The following is a 16,293-nucleotide window of genomic DNA, read 5'->3' on the forward strand; positions in this document are numbered from 1 at the left end:
TACTTTGCCCCTTCTAAGGGCTATGAGTTCCTGTTCTGCCACCCGAGTCCATGCTCCCTAGTGGTCTCAACGTTAAACGAAAGGGAGTGCCATGAACAGCAGGCCCCGGCCCCTAAGGCCACGGAGGCGAAACGCCTGGACCTTTTTACTCATCTGGGAGTCTTCAGTTGAGGATTGCGAACCAGCAGGCCATCCTCAACAGGCACAATTTCAACTCCTGGGTGGCAGTGGGGAAGTTTAAGGACAACCTCCGGCAAGGTTCCCAACAGGAGTTCACGGCACTGGTGGACGAGGGCAAAGCAGTAGCCAAGACCTCTCTCCAGGCCTCCCAGGATTTGGCAGATATGGTGGCTAAAACAATTGCATCAGAGGTGATCATGAGGCACTCGGCGTGGCTCCAGGAGTCAGGCCTGCCGCCCGAGGTCCAGAATACACTCCAGGACCTCCCCTTCGAAGGGTCCGGGCTCTTCTCAGACCAGACAGACACGAGGCTGCACAGCCTCAAGGACTCACGAGCTACGCTTAAGTCGCTGGGTATGCACACCCCAGTACCAGCCAGTACCAGCCTCACCATAGGCATGAGCCTTACCATAGGTGAGGCAGGGATAACAGGCGACGGCGCAACAACAGTGGTAACAATAATGCGCCGGGCCAGAACCAAGGCCAGCACAAACCCCAATCGGGCACTAAGCCAGGCTTTTGAAGGTGCGCTCGAGGACAGCGTCCAGACCAGTCACCGGATCCATCCCTTTGTTTCCTGAACCGCCTGTCCCGTTTCTCCCGTGCGTGGTCCACCATTACGTCAGACCGTTGGGTCTTACGCATGGTGCGGAACAGGGATTTGCTGCAGTTCGCCTCCCTCCCTCCCCACCCCCCGTTCCCGTCCCTCTTCAGGGACCCCTCTCATGAGCATCTCCTAGAGAAGGAAGTCCGCTCGCTGCTAGAGGCGGGGGTGGTAGAGGCGGTGCCGCACAGCCTGAGGGGGAAGAGGTTCTACTCCTGATACTTCCTCATCCTCAAGGCCAAAGGGGGCCTTTGCCCCATCCTAGACCTGCGTGGGCTCAACAAGTTCCTGGTCAAGGCCCGGTTCCGCATGGTCTCTCTGGGCACCATCATCCCTTCCCTGGATCCGGGGGACTGGTACGCTGCAATCGACATGAAGGATGCGTACTTTCATATCACCATCCACCTAGCACATCGGCGGTTCCTACGCTTCACCATGGGCCAAGAACATTACCAGTTTGCGGTTCCCTTTCGATCTGGCTGCGGCCCCAAGGGTGTTCACGAAGTGCATGGCGGTGTGGCAGCCTTCTTATGGAGGCAGAGAATCTGGGTGTATCCGTACCTCGACAACTGGCTCCTGGCGGGCTGATCCGAGGCGGAAGTGCGGGGCCATGTGGAGGTGGCCCTGAGATTGTTCCGCGAGCTAGGGCTCCTGGTCAATGTCCCCAAGTCCACGCTCGTGCCCACGCAGACAGTGGAATTCATAGGGGCAGTCCTGGATGCAGTGTAGGCCAGGGCAAACCTTCCAGTGTCCTGTTTCCAGGCTATCCAACAAGCGGTGGCCTCCCTGTGCTAGTTTCCAACGACAATGGCCAGGTGCTGCCTGCAGCTGCTGGGCCACATGGCAGCATGCACGCACGTGGTCAGGCATGCCAGACTGAGACTCAGGACTCTGCAGGCGTGGCTTGCTCAGGTGTTTCGCCCAGGCAGGTACACAGGGACCCCCTGGACTTGGTAGTGACAGCCCCAAGGGATGTGCTGGACTCCCTTCTGTGGTGGCAGTCCCAGCCTGTGGTTTGCGAAGGCATCCCCTTTGCCGCCCCACAACCAGACCTGACGCTGGTGATGGACGCATTCGACCACAGAAGGGGGACTCACCTGGGGGACCTCATGACGCAGGGGTTGTGGTCCGGAGCAGAGCGGTTGCTCCATATGAATGTGAAGGAGCTCAGGGTGGTTTGTCTCGCCTGCCAGACATTTCACGCCACTCTGAGTGGTCACAGCGTGACAGTTCTGACAGACAACACTACTGCCATGGTTTATATAAACAAGCAGGGTGGGGCTTGTTCCTCGCCACTCTGTCGAGGCGAGGCTCTCCTCCTCTGGGACCTTTGCATAGACCATGCAATACACTTTGAGGCTTATCTCCCAAGGGTACGAAACAAGCTGGCGGACTCCCTCAGCAGGTCGTACCCCATGCACGAGTGGACGCTCAGGGCGGATGTTATACTTTCGCTCTTCCGCAGGTGGGGGTTTCCCCGGGTAGACCTGTTTGCCACCAGGGCCAATGCCCAAAGCCCGCAGTTCTGCTCGTTCCAGGGCCGCAGCCCAGGCTTGCTCGCGGACGCGTTTGCGATCCTGTGAAGAGAGGGCTTGATGTATGCCTTCCCCCCGTCCCCTTGATGCACTAGGTCCTGCTCAAGGTGCGCAGGGACAGGGTGGAAGTGACCCTCATCGCCCCAGCGTGGGCCCACCAACACTAGTACACATCACTCCTAGAGCTGTCGGTGGAGGCCCCAGTAGTCCTGCCCCTCCACTGGGACCTCATTACACACGACAGTGGGAGGCTTCTCCACCCCAACCTATAGTCACTGCACCTGATGGTGTGGCGGTTCTGTGGCTAAATGCCCTGGAGAGCCAGTGCTCCCTTCCTGTGCAGCAGATTCTGCTTGGCAGTAGAAAGCCCTCTACCAGGGCGGCCTATATGGCCAAGTGGAAAAGGTTCACGTGTTGGTGTGAACCACAACAGGTACGGCGGGGCCAGGCCCCAGTGCAGGCCATCCTGGAGTACCTCCTGCACCTCAAGCAGCAAGGGTTAGCCCCGTCCTCACTTAGGGTGCACCTGGCGGCCATCTCCACCTTCCATCCGGGGTTCTCGGGGGGCTCGGTGTTTTCCCACCCAATGGTGGGACGGTTCCTTAAAGGGTTGGAGAGGGTGTTCCCATACTCCCGCTCCCCAGTCCCTCCATGGAACTTAACCTGGTCCTTTTTAAACTCATGGGACCCCCTTTTGAGCCCCTCACTACCTGTTCGCTCCTCCACCTTTCCTTGAAGGTGCCATTCCTGAGTGCCATTACCTCGGGCAGAAGGGTGTCCAAACTGAGGGCCCTCACCTCTGAGCCACCATATACAGTATTGCACAAGGACAAGGTGCAGCTCCGGCCGCACCCAAGTTCCTCCCTAAGGTGGTCTCCCAATTCCATATGGGCCAGGACATTTGTCTGTCCGTGTTCTTCCCGAAACCCCATACGGACCTGAGTCTTCGCAGCTTGCACACCTTGGATGTGCGTCGAGCACTGACGTTCTATTTGGAGTGCACCAAGCCCTTTCGCAAGTCTGCGCAACTGTTTGTGGCTGTAGCCAAGAGGGTGAAATGCCTCCCAGTGTCGGTTCAGCGGATTTTGTCTTGGATTACAAGCTGCCTCCGGGAGTGCTATGAGCTCGCAGGTGTTCCGGCCCCGGCGGTCACGGCCCACTCAACGAGGGCACAGCGACTTCTATGGTGTTCCTGTCACAGGTCCCGATCCAGGAGATCTGCAGAACAGCCACTTGGTCCTCGGTGCACACCTTCACAACCTACTACGCGGTCAACCAGCAGGCCAGAGAGGACGCTTTGAGCAGGGGGTTGGACTAGATGACCTTCTGGGGTCCCTTCCAACCCTGATATTCTATGATTCTATGACGCGGCAATTGTCAGAGTGGTCCTCTGAGCAGTTGTTCTGTGACTCCTACCCTCCTCCAGAGGTAAGCTTGTGATTCACCTAATGTGGAATGGACATGAACAAGCACTCAAAGAAGAAAAAACAGTTACTTACTTTCTCGTAACTGTTGTTCTTCGAGATGTGTTGTTCACGTCCATTCCACTGCCCACCCTCCTACCCCTCTGTCGGAGTCGCCGGCAAGAAGGAACCGGAGGGGGTCGGGCCGGCGGGGGTATATATGCACGGCGCAGTGGCGCCACTCGGGGGGCCCCGCCGGCCTGACGGGAGTCGCTAAGGGAAAAAGTTTCCGACGCTTGTGCACGCAGCGCGCGCGCACCTAATATGGAATGGACGTGAACAACACATCTCGAAGAACAACAGTTACAAGAAAGTAAGTAACCTTTTTTTTTACCTCACCCACCTTATAACTAATGCTGACAGTTCAATGGGAAATCTGTTTAAATGATTAGTTATCCTGTGTAATTTTGAAGTATGTAAACTTTAAAACAAAAAAATGCTTTTGAAAACTTAGCCTTTTTGGTTCATTAGAAATCTGTATCCTTTCCTAGGCTCTTCCATTATACATAGTTTACACAACATATAATACTCAGTCATGTCTTTTAGACCAAGGTTCTGCAATGAACTCCAAATGGGCATAACCTCTGTGGAGCCCTGAGTGAAAGCATGTCAATAAACCGAGGACTAGTTCCACAAAGGGGACTTAGACTCAATGTTGCAATGCCTGACATTTAGGCACCCTGCAGTCTAGTGGACTCTAGAGTCCCAAGTTAGGTACCCAGGCTCCCTATACAATGCATGGGGAAAGTTAGGTGCTCTTCAAATAAGGATCTACAAAAGCCAGCAAACTGAATGTAGAGCCACCTAAGCTAGCCCGTAGGAAATGCTGAGGAGAAGGGTGAGCAATTAGGCTCCTCCTCCCCACAAAAAGGGAGCTAGGTATTAAAATCCAGGTTGGAGGGAGGTTCTACCCTCTGCTTTGGATTCTCAGCTCCGAACTCTCTCCTGGAATTAGCTGCCTTAGCCATTTCTCACCAAAAAGGAGGAGGAAATGGTGGTGCCCCCTGTACTTTTAGCCAGTGGTTGGGCACTCACCAAGGATGAGGGCGACTCAGGTTCAATTCCGTCCTCTGCTTTATATAGAGAAAGGAATTGAATTTTGGGTCTCCACCCCCTGCCAGGTGAGTGCACCAACCATTGGCCCATGGGGTGTTCTGAGATGGGTTTCTCCCAATCTCTCCTGTTGAAGTTATTCCACTGTGTGTAAGAAAGAGTCACTGGACCAGAGAAAGTGTGAGAGTGAGGCACTCAGGTGAGACTTGGGAGACCAAGGTGCAAGTGAGCTAGGCAGGAAAATGCTTAGTTTAAGAATCTTGTTGGGACTTACACATGAGCTGGGAGCCAGGCATCTAGACTGAGGCATCTGTGCATATGTTCACTGATGGATTTTTAAATACTTTAGACACTTTACTAATGAAAAAGTAGGCACTGAGGGGAGTTTACCAGTGGAAATCTATGTGCGTGGGGACTTCAGACTTAAGTGGCAGCTGAAGGGGTTTTTTGAAGAACTAGAATTTAGATTTTGGTGCCTAAAGTGACAGTTTGGTCACTTAAATCCCTTTGTGGATCTAGCCCCAAATCCTTAAGAATGACTGGGCTGGGCTTCCCTCCATTGTGATTTGTTATTATATACTCATACCCGTTTTCTTCCTTTGACCTCTTCTCTACTTTCAGGTGCTACAAATTGATTTTACTGAGAAAATATTCAGCATTGAAAAATTTACACAACTTACATGGACAACAAGCAATTAACCATCGGTGGGCAAGAGGCAGTTTTAAAGCATCTCCACAGGCATATTTTCATCAGCTGTTGTATTTTGTTCAGCTATACTAATAGCGAAAAAAACAAAGAACTAAAAAAGGTCTATTGTGCATAATACTGCACTAAGACATGTAATTTTGCCTGTGCCACTTAATTCCGACATGATTAGTACGTATGTTCACTTAGCTTGCTCACATGGATACAAGCTGATTTTGGAACATACATATCATATTAATGAAAACATGTTAAGATTTCGCTGAGATCTTTTGCTGAGTAATAGAGAGCTTAATTTTTGCAGGTTATTGAGGTGTCCCCTTTAACTAAAGCATTGCCTTGATTTGGGCAGGCAAGCAAAGCACCTTCCCCATATTAATAATGTGGTTCAAACAAACCCCACATCAAAGCTTCTTCTATCACTGGTGTTGAACATTTTGAAGTACCAGAAGAACCACAGTTCCCATGGTATTTCTGGTAAGGAGACACCACGGGAGGAGACATGTAAAGAAAAGTGCCCAAACGCTCTTTAAAACAAACGAAAAAACCAAGTCTGCAGCCATTAAAGAAAAACCTCAGAAATATGAACCAAGTGGCTAATTCATCACTGCAAAACAAGCTTTTACACTGAACTGGCTATCTCAAGTTAGCTGTCCTGCTGTAAAATCCTCGTGGAGACAATGTTGTAGTTTTCAACTTGATGCAGTGAGTCAGCAGAGATCCTGGAATAATAGTTCTGAAAGGTGGGAACTGCTACATTCAGCTAAGCCACTTGCTGATAACTTTAAATGGTTTCATTCCTCACATAAAAAAGGAGAGGGAGGGTTTCAGAGCTGCATGGCTGTCTATGACAGGTTTCAGAGTAGCAGCTGTGTTAGTCTGTATCCGAAAAAAGAACAGGAGTACTTGTGGCACCTTAGAGACTAACAAATTTATTTGAATCTATTTCCTTAAGTTAAATATCCTCACACTTTCCTGTCAACTGTCTAAATGGGCCATCTTGATTATCACTACAAAAGTTTTTTTCTCCTGCTGATAATAGCGCATCTTAACTAATTAGATTCTCACAGTTTGTGTGGTAACTTCCAATTTATCTGTGTGTGTGTGTGTGTGTGTGTGTGTATATAATCTTACTATATGTTCCATTCTATGCATCCGATGAAGAGGGCTATAGCCCACGAAAGGTTATGCTGTAATAAATTTGTCTGTCTATGAGCGACACTTCATTTTGATGCTATACATAGATGGCATTTGGCTGAGCTCCATTGCTTCATTGTTCCTCCCAGCTCAGGAAGAAGCCAAGTCAAAGAAAATTAGCAGAGCCCATGGGCACGTTCAAAGCTGCACTAGAAATCCAAAAGAGCTCAGAGCATTTTGGCAACTCAGATTGGTGGAGCTTAGTTTGTGCAGAGCTTAGACGAGCACCTCCATCTTTTTTTCTTCTGTTCTCCCTCCCAATGAGGGAGCCAAGAAGAAAGGGGAACAGAAAGTGTTTGTGGCAGTGGTGGAGGGGACTGGAAAGAGAGAAGAGCACCTTTTACAAGATTTCATCAATGTGAGGTATAAATATTAAAGAGCAACAGGCAATCATTGATTATTAAAGACCTTTCACAAAAAGATGATTATTAATAGCAGAGACAGTGCACTGTAACACTGAAGAAATGAGAGACAGTGTCTTTTTGAAGTCTAAATTCACACAAGGGACTTTATCATTGCAATGCCTAACTTTCAGGGGCCTTGCCAGCTAGTGGAATTCATAACCCTGAGTCAGCTGTGCAAGCTCCCTATATCATGCACAGGAAGATTCACAAAATCCAGGCTAAGCCCGACAGTAGGAAAAAGGGGTGTGAGCTAAGCCTCATCCCTCAGGGCATTAGGTGCTTATTGCCTTGTGGGCTCCACAGTCTCCTTGAGTTAGTTGTAAAGGCATCACTGCAGAGACCAGCCAGGGTAGGGGGAGAAAGTAGCAGCAGCTGCTTCATTTATAACCTTTAGCATAGGTACAGGCAACTGTTGACATGCAGCCTGCCAGGGTAAGCCCTCTGGCAGGCCGGGCTGGTTTATTTACCTGCCGTGTCTGCAGGTTCGGCCGATCGCAGTTCCCACTGGATCACTGCTCCAGGCCAATGGGGGCTGCGGGAAGCGGCATGGGCCAAGGGATGTGTTGGCCGCTACTTCCCCCAACCCGCATTAGGCTGGAGTGGCGAACCACGGCCAGTGGGAGCTGCGATCAGCCAAATCTGTGGCCGTGGCAGGTAAACAAACCATCCTGGCCCGCCAGAGGGCTTACCCTCGTGGGCTGTGTGCCAAAGGTTGCCAATCCCTGCTTTAGCCTAATTCATGGTTTCTATTTGTACAAGCCTGGTCCAGTGGCACCTGGACTAGCACCAAAGCTGCATAAAGATTTAAATAAATGGCCCTTGCCCCTTCCTCTGCACTCTGGGAGACTCTGTCTTGGTTAGCAGGGAATTAAGGGGGGGAGGGCTTTGTGAGGGCTTCCATGTGGCAGGTGGGTGGGCAAGTGGCACTGAGGTAAGCCATTGGCCCCTCGTCATCTGGAGGAAGAGATATAAACCACATCCTTCCAGCCTGAGCCTCCACCCTCCCCCATCTCCCCCAAGTCCAAGTGAGTGTCCACTGAAGGTTCTCGGAATGGGGGGAGCGGTCAGTTCCCTGATAAACCAGGCTCAGATGTGGACATCAGGGAAGGCATTTTCTAAAAGAAACTGGAGAATCGGGTGTGAGATCCTAATGAGTGAGGCGACAATCCCATCTTTCACACCCCTTTAATTGTCATGCAAAAGCAATAGGATTGGACCAGTTGTGGAGGGGTGACTTGCACTGTACTGCCTAATACAGTATTGCCTAAAAGTTGTGCAATAAGTGAAGGTAATAAAGTTGTGACCTCTTTAAACCACTTTCCTTGCATCTTGTCTTTTTGCCTGGCTGTCAGGGACAAAAAGAATATTTGGGCTAAACATCAAGAAAAGCTTCTTAACGGTAATATCTGCTAGACTGAGGAAAAGTTGCCCAAGAAAAGGGGTAATGCTCTGGCCCATGGGAAATTTAAAACTAAACCCAAAAAGCCACTAGAAAATACACAAGAAAGAAACGGCGTCCATTGATAGATGAACTATATGACCACCTGACTTGTATGATTCTATGCTATTGCTCCCACGTAAAGACACATTAAGGAGGCTTTTCTTTCCTGCTAGGAATCAGACACCTCAAAATAAAAAATGTGAACCAAACATAAAAAGCTTGCAGGGTGACTACTTAATTGACATTTTCACTCTGGGCATTTCAAGTGCCTTTTTCTCTTCAACTCCTACTGGTACCGCAAACTTCCTTGTGGTAATGTAGGGGGAAGAAAAATGCCAGTCACATCCATTTAAGGTTCATCAACCTTTATCTACAGATTCAAAATATGATTGTCCTAGTCACAAACAGCTGATGAAGTGTTGCGACACAAAGAAGCCAGATATAAATACAGCTATCCACTTGCTGATAGTTTTAACAGACAGCATAGTTGGCACAATGGTGACATGACACTAATCTCTGACAGTTATCAAGCTTTAGGCAGTAAATATAGGGATTGAGCAAACCGTGCTTAACTAGCATGGCTTCACAAGGGTCTTACTTTGATGGGTGAGTGGAATTCACAACCCCAAGTTAGGTACCCAAGCTCCCGGTACAATGTGAAGGAAGACTTCGGCACCTAAAAAAATGAAAGAGCGGTGAAGCTGATAGTAGCACTTATCAAGCTGAAGCTAGAAATTGTAGCAAATTGCTATGGGAAGCAACGGGACACAAGGAGAAATCTATGGTCAACAGCGTAAAGGACAGTGGGGTCAAGGAGCGCAAGACTGAAGAGAGTTGGGGGTCATGAAGGGTTCAGTGAGGGTGAGTATTAAAGATCTGAGGCCATGGTACGCAAGTCTGGGGAGAGTGGGGGGGTCGTGCAGGAGTCACAGGTGATAAGAATGGCTGCTGGCAGGGTCACAGGGAGTCAATTAGGGAGTCTCTGGAGAAAGGGGGGTCATGTAGGGTTCAGTGGGCCTGAGTAGCAAGGCGGGGGAGGGCGAGTCAAACGACGGCATAGTGAGCAACAGTTGTGATAATGAGGATCACACAGGCGTCAGCATCATGAGGGAGTGGGGGGGGGTCATTTAGGAAATGGCTGGTAAAAGTAGGGTCATGCAGGGGACAGTAGGGCTATCATGTCAGTGGGGGCACAAAGATCACGGGAGAGCACAGCTGAGGGTTATGTGGGGGGGAGGGGTAGTTAATATACTGTTAATGCATGTCAAGGCAGTGTAGTCATGCAGGGCAACACTTGTGACAGTGAAGATCAGACAGTGGTCACTGATAATACATTTGGAGGCCAATGGTGTCATGGGGGGGGTGGCGTTAATGTAGTATCTGGAGGAAACACATTGATGCAGGGGTCAATGTGGTTGACGAGCAAGCCATTGTGGTCAAACGTGGTCATGGAGAGCAATAGTTGTGATAGTGAGGCTCACATAGGGAGGTTACATCAGGTCCTGGCACTCAAGGCTGGTGGGGGCAGGAGAGAGTTACTGAGGGCCAGTAGCAAGTATGCACTCTCAGAAGGTCATGGATAGCAAGGCTGGGAAGTAGTGGGGTTCATGTGTGGGGGGTGTCACTGATCCATTTGGAGGCAATCACGGTCACAGAGGGGACATTTAGGGAATGACTGGAGAAAGTGGGGGGTCATTCAGGGGACAACAAGGCTAAGTATCAAGTTGGTGGGGGTGGAGGGGCACACAGGGCATTAGAGATCAAGGCCAAATGTAGTGGCGGGGGTTGTCAATAAGGCTCAGTATCAAGGCAGTGTGGTCCACGAGGTGGCAGTGAGGGTCAGGCAGGGGTATCAATGATGTTACTTTTAGAGGCAGTCAGGGGGGTCAGTAGGCGAATGCCCAGAGTGTGCAGGGGTGAGCAGGGTCACTGAAGCTGAATATCATGTCAGTGGGGTCATGGTGAGCAAGGTTGATTGATGGTAGTGGGTGTCATGAAGGGGGTCAGCGAGGACCAGGAAGTGGGGAGGGGCTAGGGAGGGTCACAGGAAGCAACACTTGTGGTACTCAGGACATGGGCAGGGTCACTGCTGAGATGTTTGTAGACTGCCAGGATCACAGCGGGGTCAATAAGGGAGTTTCTAGCGAAAGAGGGGTTATGTTGGGATGTGTCAAAGAGACTAAGTATCAGGTCAACGCGGTCACACAGCATCATGGAGTGCAAGGCTGAAGACAGCGGGTGTGTGCGCAGTCATTCATTGGTCAATGGGCTTCAGTATCAAAGGGCTGGGGTGGGTGCGCAAATGAGGTCCTGGAGAGCAACAGCGGTGAGAGCGAGGATCACACAGGGGTCAGTGATGATAAGTTTGGAGGCTGTCAGGGTCACAGGAGTCAGTTAGGGACTTGCTGGAGGAAGCAACATCATGCAGGCGTCAAAGAGGCTGACTAGCAAGACAGTGGGGTCACATCGGGTCATAGAGCTCAAGGGCGGTTAGTGAGGGCCAGTAGCAAGTAGTGGGGGGGTCACACGTAGTATGACTGGAGGTGGTCATGCAGGGGGGATCACTGATAAGTTTGGAGGCTGTCAGGATCACAGAGGGGTCATTTAGGGAATGTCTGGAGAAAGTGAGGTCAGTAAGGGTGAGTCTTAGGGCACTGGGTCTCTAAAGGCTGCAGATTGTCAGTGGGATCACATGGGGTCATGGCAAGCAAGGCTGAAGGTAGTAGGGGTCTTTACATCAATGTCTTTGAGTTCTTTCAGATTAGTCAGAAGATCTCTGCCATGTTCTTTGAAATCAAATTAATTAATTTCTTCTTTGAGTGGGTTACTGATCTGGTGGATAGGAGAATGTGCTGGACATAATATACCTGGACTTTAGAAAGGCTTTTGATGTAGTCCCACATGACATTCTGCTAAGTAAGCTGGAGAAATGGGGGATTGGCCAAACTACAATTAATTGGCTACATAATTTGTTAAACAACTGCAAACACAGTAACCATTAATGGAATGATGTCAGCTTGGAGGGAGGTCTCCAGTGGGGTTCCACAGGCATCTTTTCTGGGTCCTGTGTTGTTTAACATCTTTATTAATGCCCAGGATGTGGGAATAGAGAACACAGTGATCAAATTTGCGAGTTGACAACACTTTGGCAGACACAGCTAAAATTCCAAGTTGATCTTGATCACTTGGAGAACCTGGCTATCACCAACAAAATGAAACTCAACAAAGACAAAGTCAGGTGTTGCACTGATGGAAGAAAAACCAAATGCACAGGTATAGAATGGGAGACGACTGGCTTGGCAGCAACACTGCTGAGAAGGATCTGGGAGCTGCGGTTGATCACTGCCTCAACAGGAGTCAACAGTGTGATGCTGGTGCAAAAGATCAAACGCAGTTTTAGGCTGCATTAACAGAAGCGTAGCAGGCAAATCACGGGACGTGCTAGCACTGTCCTACTGGGTGCTGGCTAGGCTTCTGCTCGAGTAGTCGAGTGTCCTATTTTGGTCACCAATGTACAGAAAGGATGGAGAATAACTGGAAAGGATTCAGACGTAAGCGTCAAAGATGATCAAAGGGATGGAATGAAAACCAAAGGAACAAAGGCTGAAGGATGGGTATGTTTAGTATGGAAAAGAGGCGATGAAGGGGGTACATGATAGCGGTCTTCAAATACTTGAAAGGCTGCCATAAAAAATGGAAAAAATTGTTCTCTCTTGCCAAAGAGGGAAGAAAAAAAGACAATGGTTTCAAACTACAGCACAGCAAATTTAGATTAAATCTCAGGAAAAACTGCCTACCTGTAAGAACAGCAGGCCAACGGACCAGACTGCCTCGGGAGGTTGTGATAACTCCTTCACTGGAGATTTCCAGAAGGAGGCTGGATAGTCATTTCTCTTGGATGGTTTAGAAACAACAAATCTCTTGGCAGGGGATTAGACTCGATGAATCTTTTGGCCACTCCCAACCCTATGATTGTATGATTCTAGCTAGCAGTGAGGCTCCATACTCACCTGTTTTCACTCCATGCATCTGAAGAAGTGGGCTTTTTACCCATGAAAGCTTATGCCCAAATAAATCTGTTAGTCTTTCAGGTGCCACTGGACTCCTCGTTTTTGTGGGTACAGACTAACACGGCTACCCCTCTGATACCGAGTACTCAGTTACTCAATCTGATAATATCTCTCTGCTTTCCAGATCTTCTTCACTGACAATACTGCCCTCTGCTTCGTCACACACTTTGAATCTGCACCTCTGCTTTATCTGCAGATTGCACACTGGAGAAGAACTGTGCTAGTCTCTGCAGCTGGCAAAATCAGGAAGTAGTTTCTCAGTAGAAATCATGTGTAAATCACATTGGCACATGGCTTCAGTACCCACCCAACGGAAATGTGGTGGTTTCAAATTGTTTTCAATTTGAAATATTGATTTAATTGAAACTAAAACTTGAGATACCATTTAAGAAAGTTAATAAAGAAGCAAACACACACTGATTAGAAATATTGACAGAAACCCCAGCAGAGCAAATTGATCAATTTTCCTGGCTCTAATTTTAAGCTGTAGAAATACATGTGATTTTCATAGGTTTAATAAAAATCTGTGAGTATTTTCACAGAGGAAAATTTTGTATTAATTTTTAGTGGCTGATTTTCTTATCTCAGAATAAATCAGGAATGTCTCTACTGAAGTAAATAAAATTACACTGGTGTAAAACCATCATAAAAGGAAACGCAGGCTGCCTAGTTCCTTCCTTACTGAGAAGTATCTTAACTTTGCCCAAGAATTGGCATGAGCTCATCTCTATACTGATTAAACTTCTCCCTAAGGTCAATATTTCCATTACGGGAACCTATGCTAGAATTACATATTCACTACCTACGATGTACGTGGCACTGGGTAAATATAAATACACAAAAATTATACCAACCAAAAGGGAGGCATTTTGTGTGTGTGTGTGTGTGTGTGTGTATATTTATATATGTGCCCCATATATGTGAATTCTTTCCTTCTGTAACCAGGAAGAAAAAGAAGAGATATGACCATTTTTGTACTGTGGTGAAAGTGTATGGAGGAATTACCCTTTGCAGACAATATATTCCAACCAACTTTCATAGAGTCATAGAATATCAGGGTTAGAAGGGACCTTAGGAGGTCATCTAGTCCAACCCCCTGCTCAAAGCAGGACCAATCCCCAATTTTTTGCCCCAGATCCCTAAATGGCCCCCTCAAGGATTGAACTCACAACAGTGGGTTTAGCAGGCCAATGCTCAAACCACTGAGCTAACCCTCCCCACCAAAACAAGTGGGTGAAGCCATTTGGTTAATGAAAACCAGTGCTCCAACTTTATTGAAAGCTCTTCGACTGCTTGGATTGTGGATGGATTCATATCACTATCTGTGGATTTAAAATAGTTATGATGGACACACTCAGCAAAGGAAATAGTTTTCTTCTGCTGTATATTTATAAACTACAAATGTGGCCTTCATGGGTCATACATATGTATGTAAAGGGCTAAATCATCCATACACTTCCATCACAGCATGAAAGTGTTTATATCTACCTTCATCCCCATTCTCATTACTGAAGGGAAGATCTCACTTCCCTTTTGATCCCTATATACAAATGATCTAGATATAATCTTTACTCCAGCAACTAGAAAGAGGAAAAGAACCAATCTGGTTACAAACATTTGTATGCTTATGGTGAAAGACTATGGCTGTTTAACTTGTTGAAGACTGTGGGTATCTATATTTACAGAGAAAGGTATGTATACAAAATACATATTCATATTCACATTCACATCTTCCCAAACATCAGTCTGAGTTTACAAAAAATATATTTTCAGGGATAACTGAACTTTTTTTGAGTAAACTACCAAAGTTAACAATCTGTGTATCTGCAGAGTAAAGGCTCAAAACAGCACACCCTTAAAACTTTTGTGTGAGTTTCGACTGTTCTCAGGAAAAGATTACAAAAATATATAAAATGTAAAAATCAAAAAGTATTTTCAAAAGCCTTTTGAGGATCACAAGTATTTTTTTAAAGTTGCTGTTATTTTCTCCAAAATCTTTTCCTGTCTCTCCTCCTCCCCCAAATTCCAATAACCGTCTGACCTTCAAAGTCAGAAGTTGATTTGCAGTAATTTACCAAGCTAATTTTAATTGAGAATAGCTTGGCTACATTATTTTGTTCCTCTTTCTCAACAGAGTGGACTCTAGCTAGAGAAAAATTTGTTACCCTCCCAGGTAAAAAAGTCCCAAGACTATTGTCAGACTAATTGTCAATGGCAAAATGTTAGAAGGAAACACAGAAACATCCAGAAGTTCCAAAGCTACTCAGGAGAGGGAGTAATATAAAAAAGCTCCCTACCTTCCGAGTTCTCCAACTCTTATCGTTCATCACTCCCCCACTAAACCACTGACAAGAATTGCTACAGTCACATTGGAGGGGAGACAGAGGGCTCCTAGTCAAGTCCTATTTTTTATTTCAATAAAAAAATGACTTTTATATGAGAATGAAGATGAAGGGAGGAGTTAAGTCTCATATGACCGGGCACCCCATCCCTTATTATTGTTGATGTTTGGATTTCTTGCTGATTGAAGTGGGAATGTTGGAAATGAACAGGGGTCCTTAAAATTCAGGGAGACTCTCTGTGGGCAGGTCTACAATACTGCTTAAGTTGATCTAATTTACATCGCGCAGAGTGTGACAAAGCCCCCCTCCTGCCTCTCGATTGACACAAGTTTCACGCTGTCCAAACCAGCGCTATGTCAGTGGGAGATGCTCTCCTGCCAATATAGCTTACGCTTCTTGACGAGGTGGAGTAATTATGCATATGGGACAGCGCTGTCCCATCAGCGTAATGTGTCTTCAGCAGCCATGCTCCAGCGTCACAGTTGCATCAGTGCCGATGCACTGTTGCAGTGTACACTGGCCCTGTGCATTGTAAGTCATTAGCCATATGCTATCTTATTCTTATCCCTGACTGAACTTCATTTTGGATGCATTGGGCAGGTGAAATTTCCTCTTTGGAAAGGTCATGCAGACCTTTCATGGTTTTTTCCCTGCTGGATGTCTTGTACCAATAGGAGAAAGGTGGTCTTGGGTTTAAGACCCATGCCTGGACCTTAGGAAAGCTGAACTCTATCCCTGGCTTTGCAACAGGCTGGTATCTGCCATTGAACAAAAGCGACTTTGCTGGGAGCAGAGTTAGGCCAGTGCTGAATGCTTTTGACAACCGCACTCTTTGCACTTCAATTTCCTTACCCATAAAATCTGAATAGTACAATTACTTGCCTACCTTACTGAAGTGTTGTCAGGCTAATTCACTGATGTCTGTAAAGTGTATACAAAACTTCAGATGAAAGGCATTGCATAAGCGCACTGTTTCAATATTTCATACTGTATAATTTAATATTCCAGATTCTTTTAAAAAAATTATTATTGAATAAAATAGCTGTAGCTTTTGTTTGTTTGTATGGCTACACTATAAGAGGAGGTAGAAATAGGGATTATTTTTAAAAAGAAAAAGTATTCCCTATTATAACAAAATAATTTCATCTACTCAACAGTCTTTTTTCAGCGTCAACTTTAGAAGTTGTATGTATAAATGTATGTATGTATACTGGATAATGAAAGAACAGCTTTTCAGAATATTTTCAGAAACACACAAAAAATTACATAGCTGACATTTTGACAAATGATGTATCAGACAA

The 16,293-nt window shown here is 47.1% G+C and overlaps 1 protein-coding gene across 1 annotated transcript in view; it reads left to right on the forward strand.

Moving 5' to 3' along the window:
• Positions 1-7,790, forward strand: part of SI (sucrase-isomaltase) — a 152,256-nt gene extending 144,466 nt beyond the window's left edge. The window contains exon 71 of the mRNA XM_084638286.1: positions 5,457-7,790. Within this exon, the coding sequence (XP_084494412.1) occupies positions 5,457-5,534 (78 nt within the window). The 3' untranslated portion in view covers positions 5,535-7,790. The remainder of the gene's footprint in view (positions 1-5,456) is intronic.
• The last annotated feature ends 8,503 nt before the right edge of the window (positions 7,791-16,293 follow it).

The sequence above is a fragment of the Lepidochelys olivacea genome, assembly GCF_965140295.1.
Source record: "Lepidochelys olivacea isolate rLepOli2 genome assembly, chromosome: 9".
In the NCBI taxonomy this organism is placed as follows: Eukaryota; Metazoa; Chordata; order Testudines; family Cheloniidae; genus Lepidochelys; species Lepidochelys olivacea.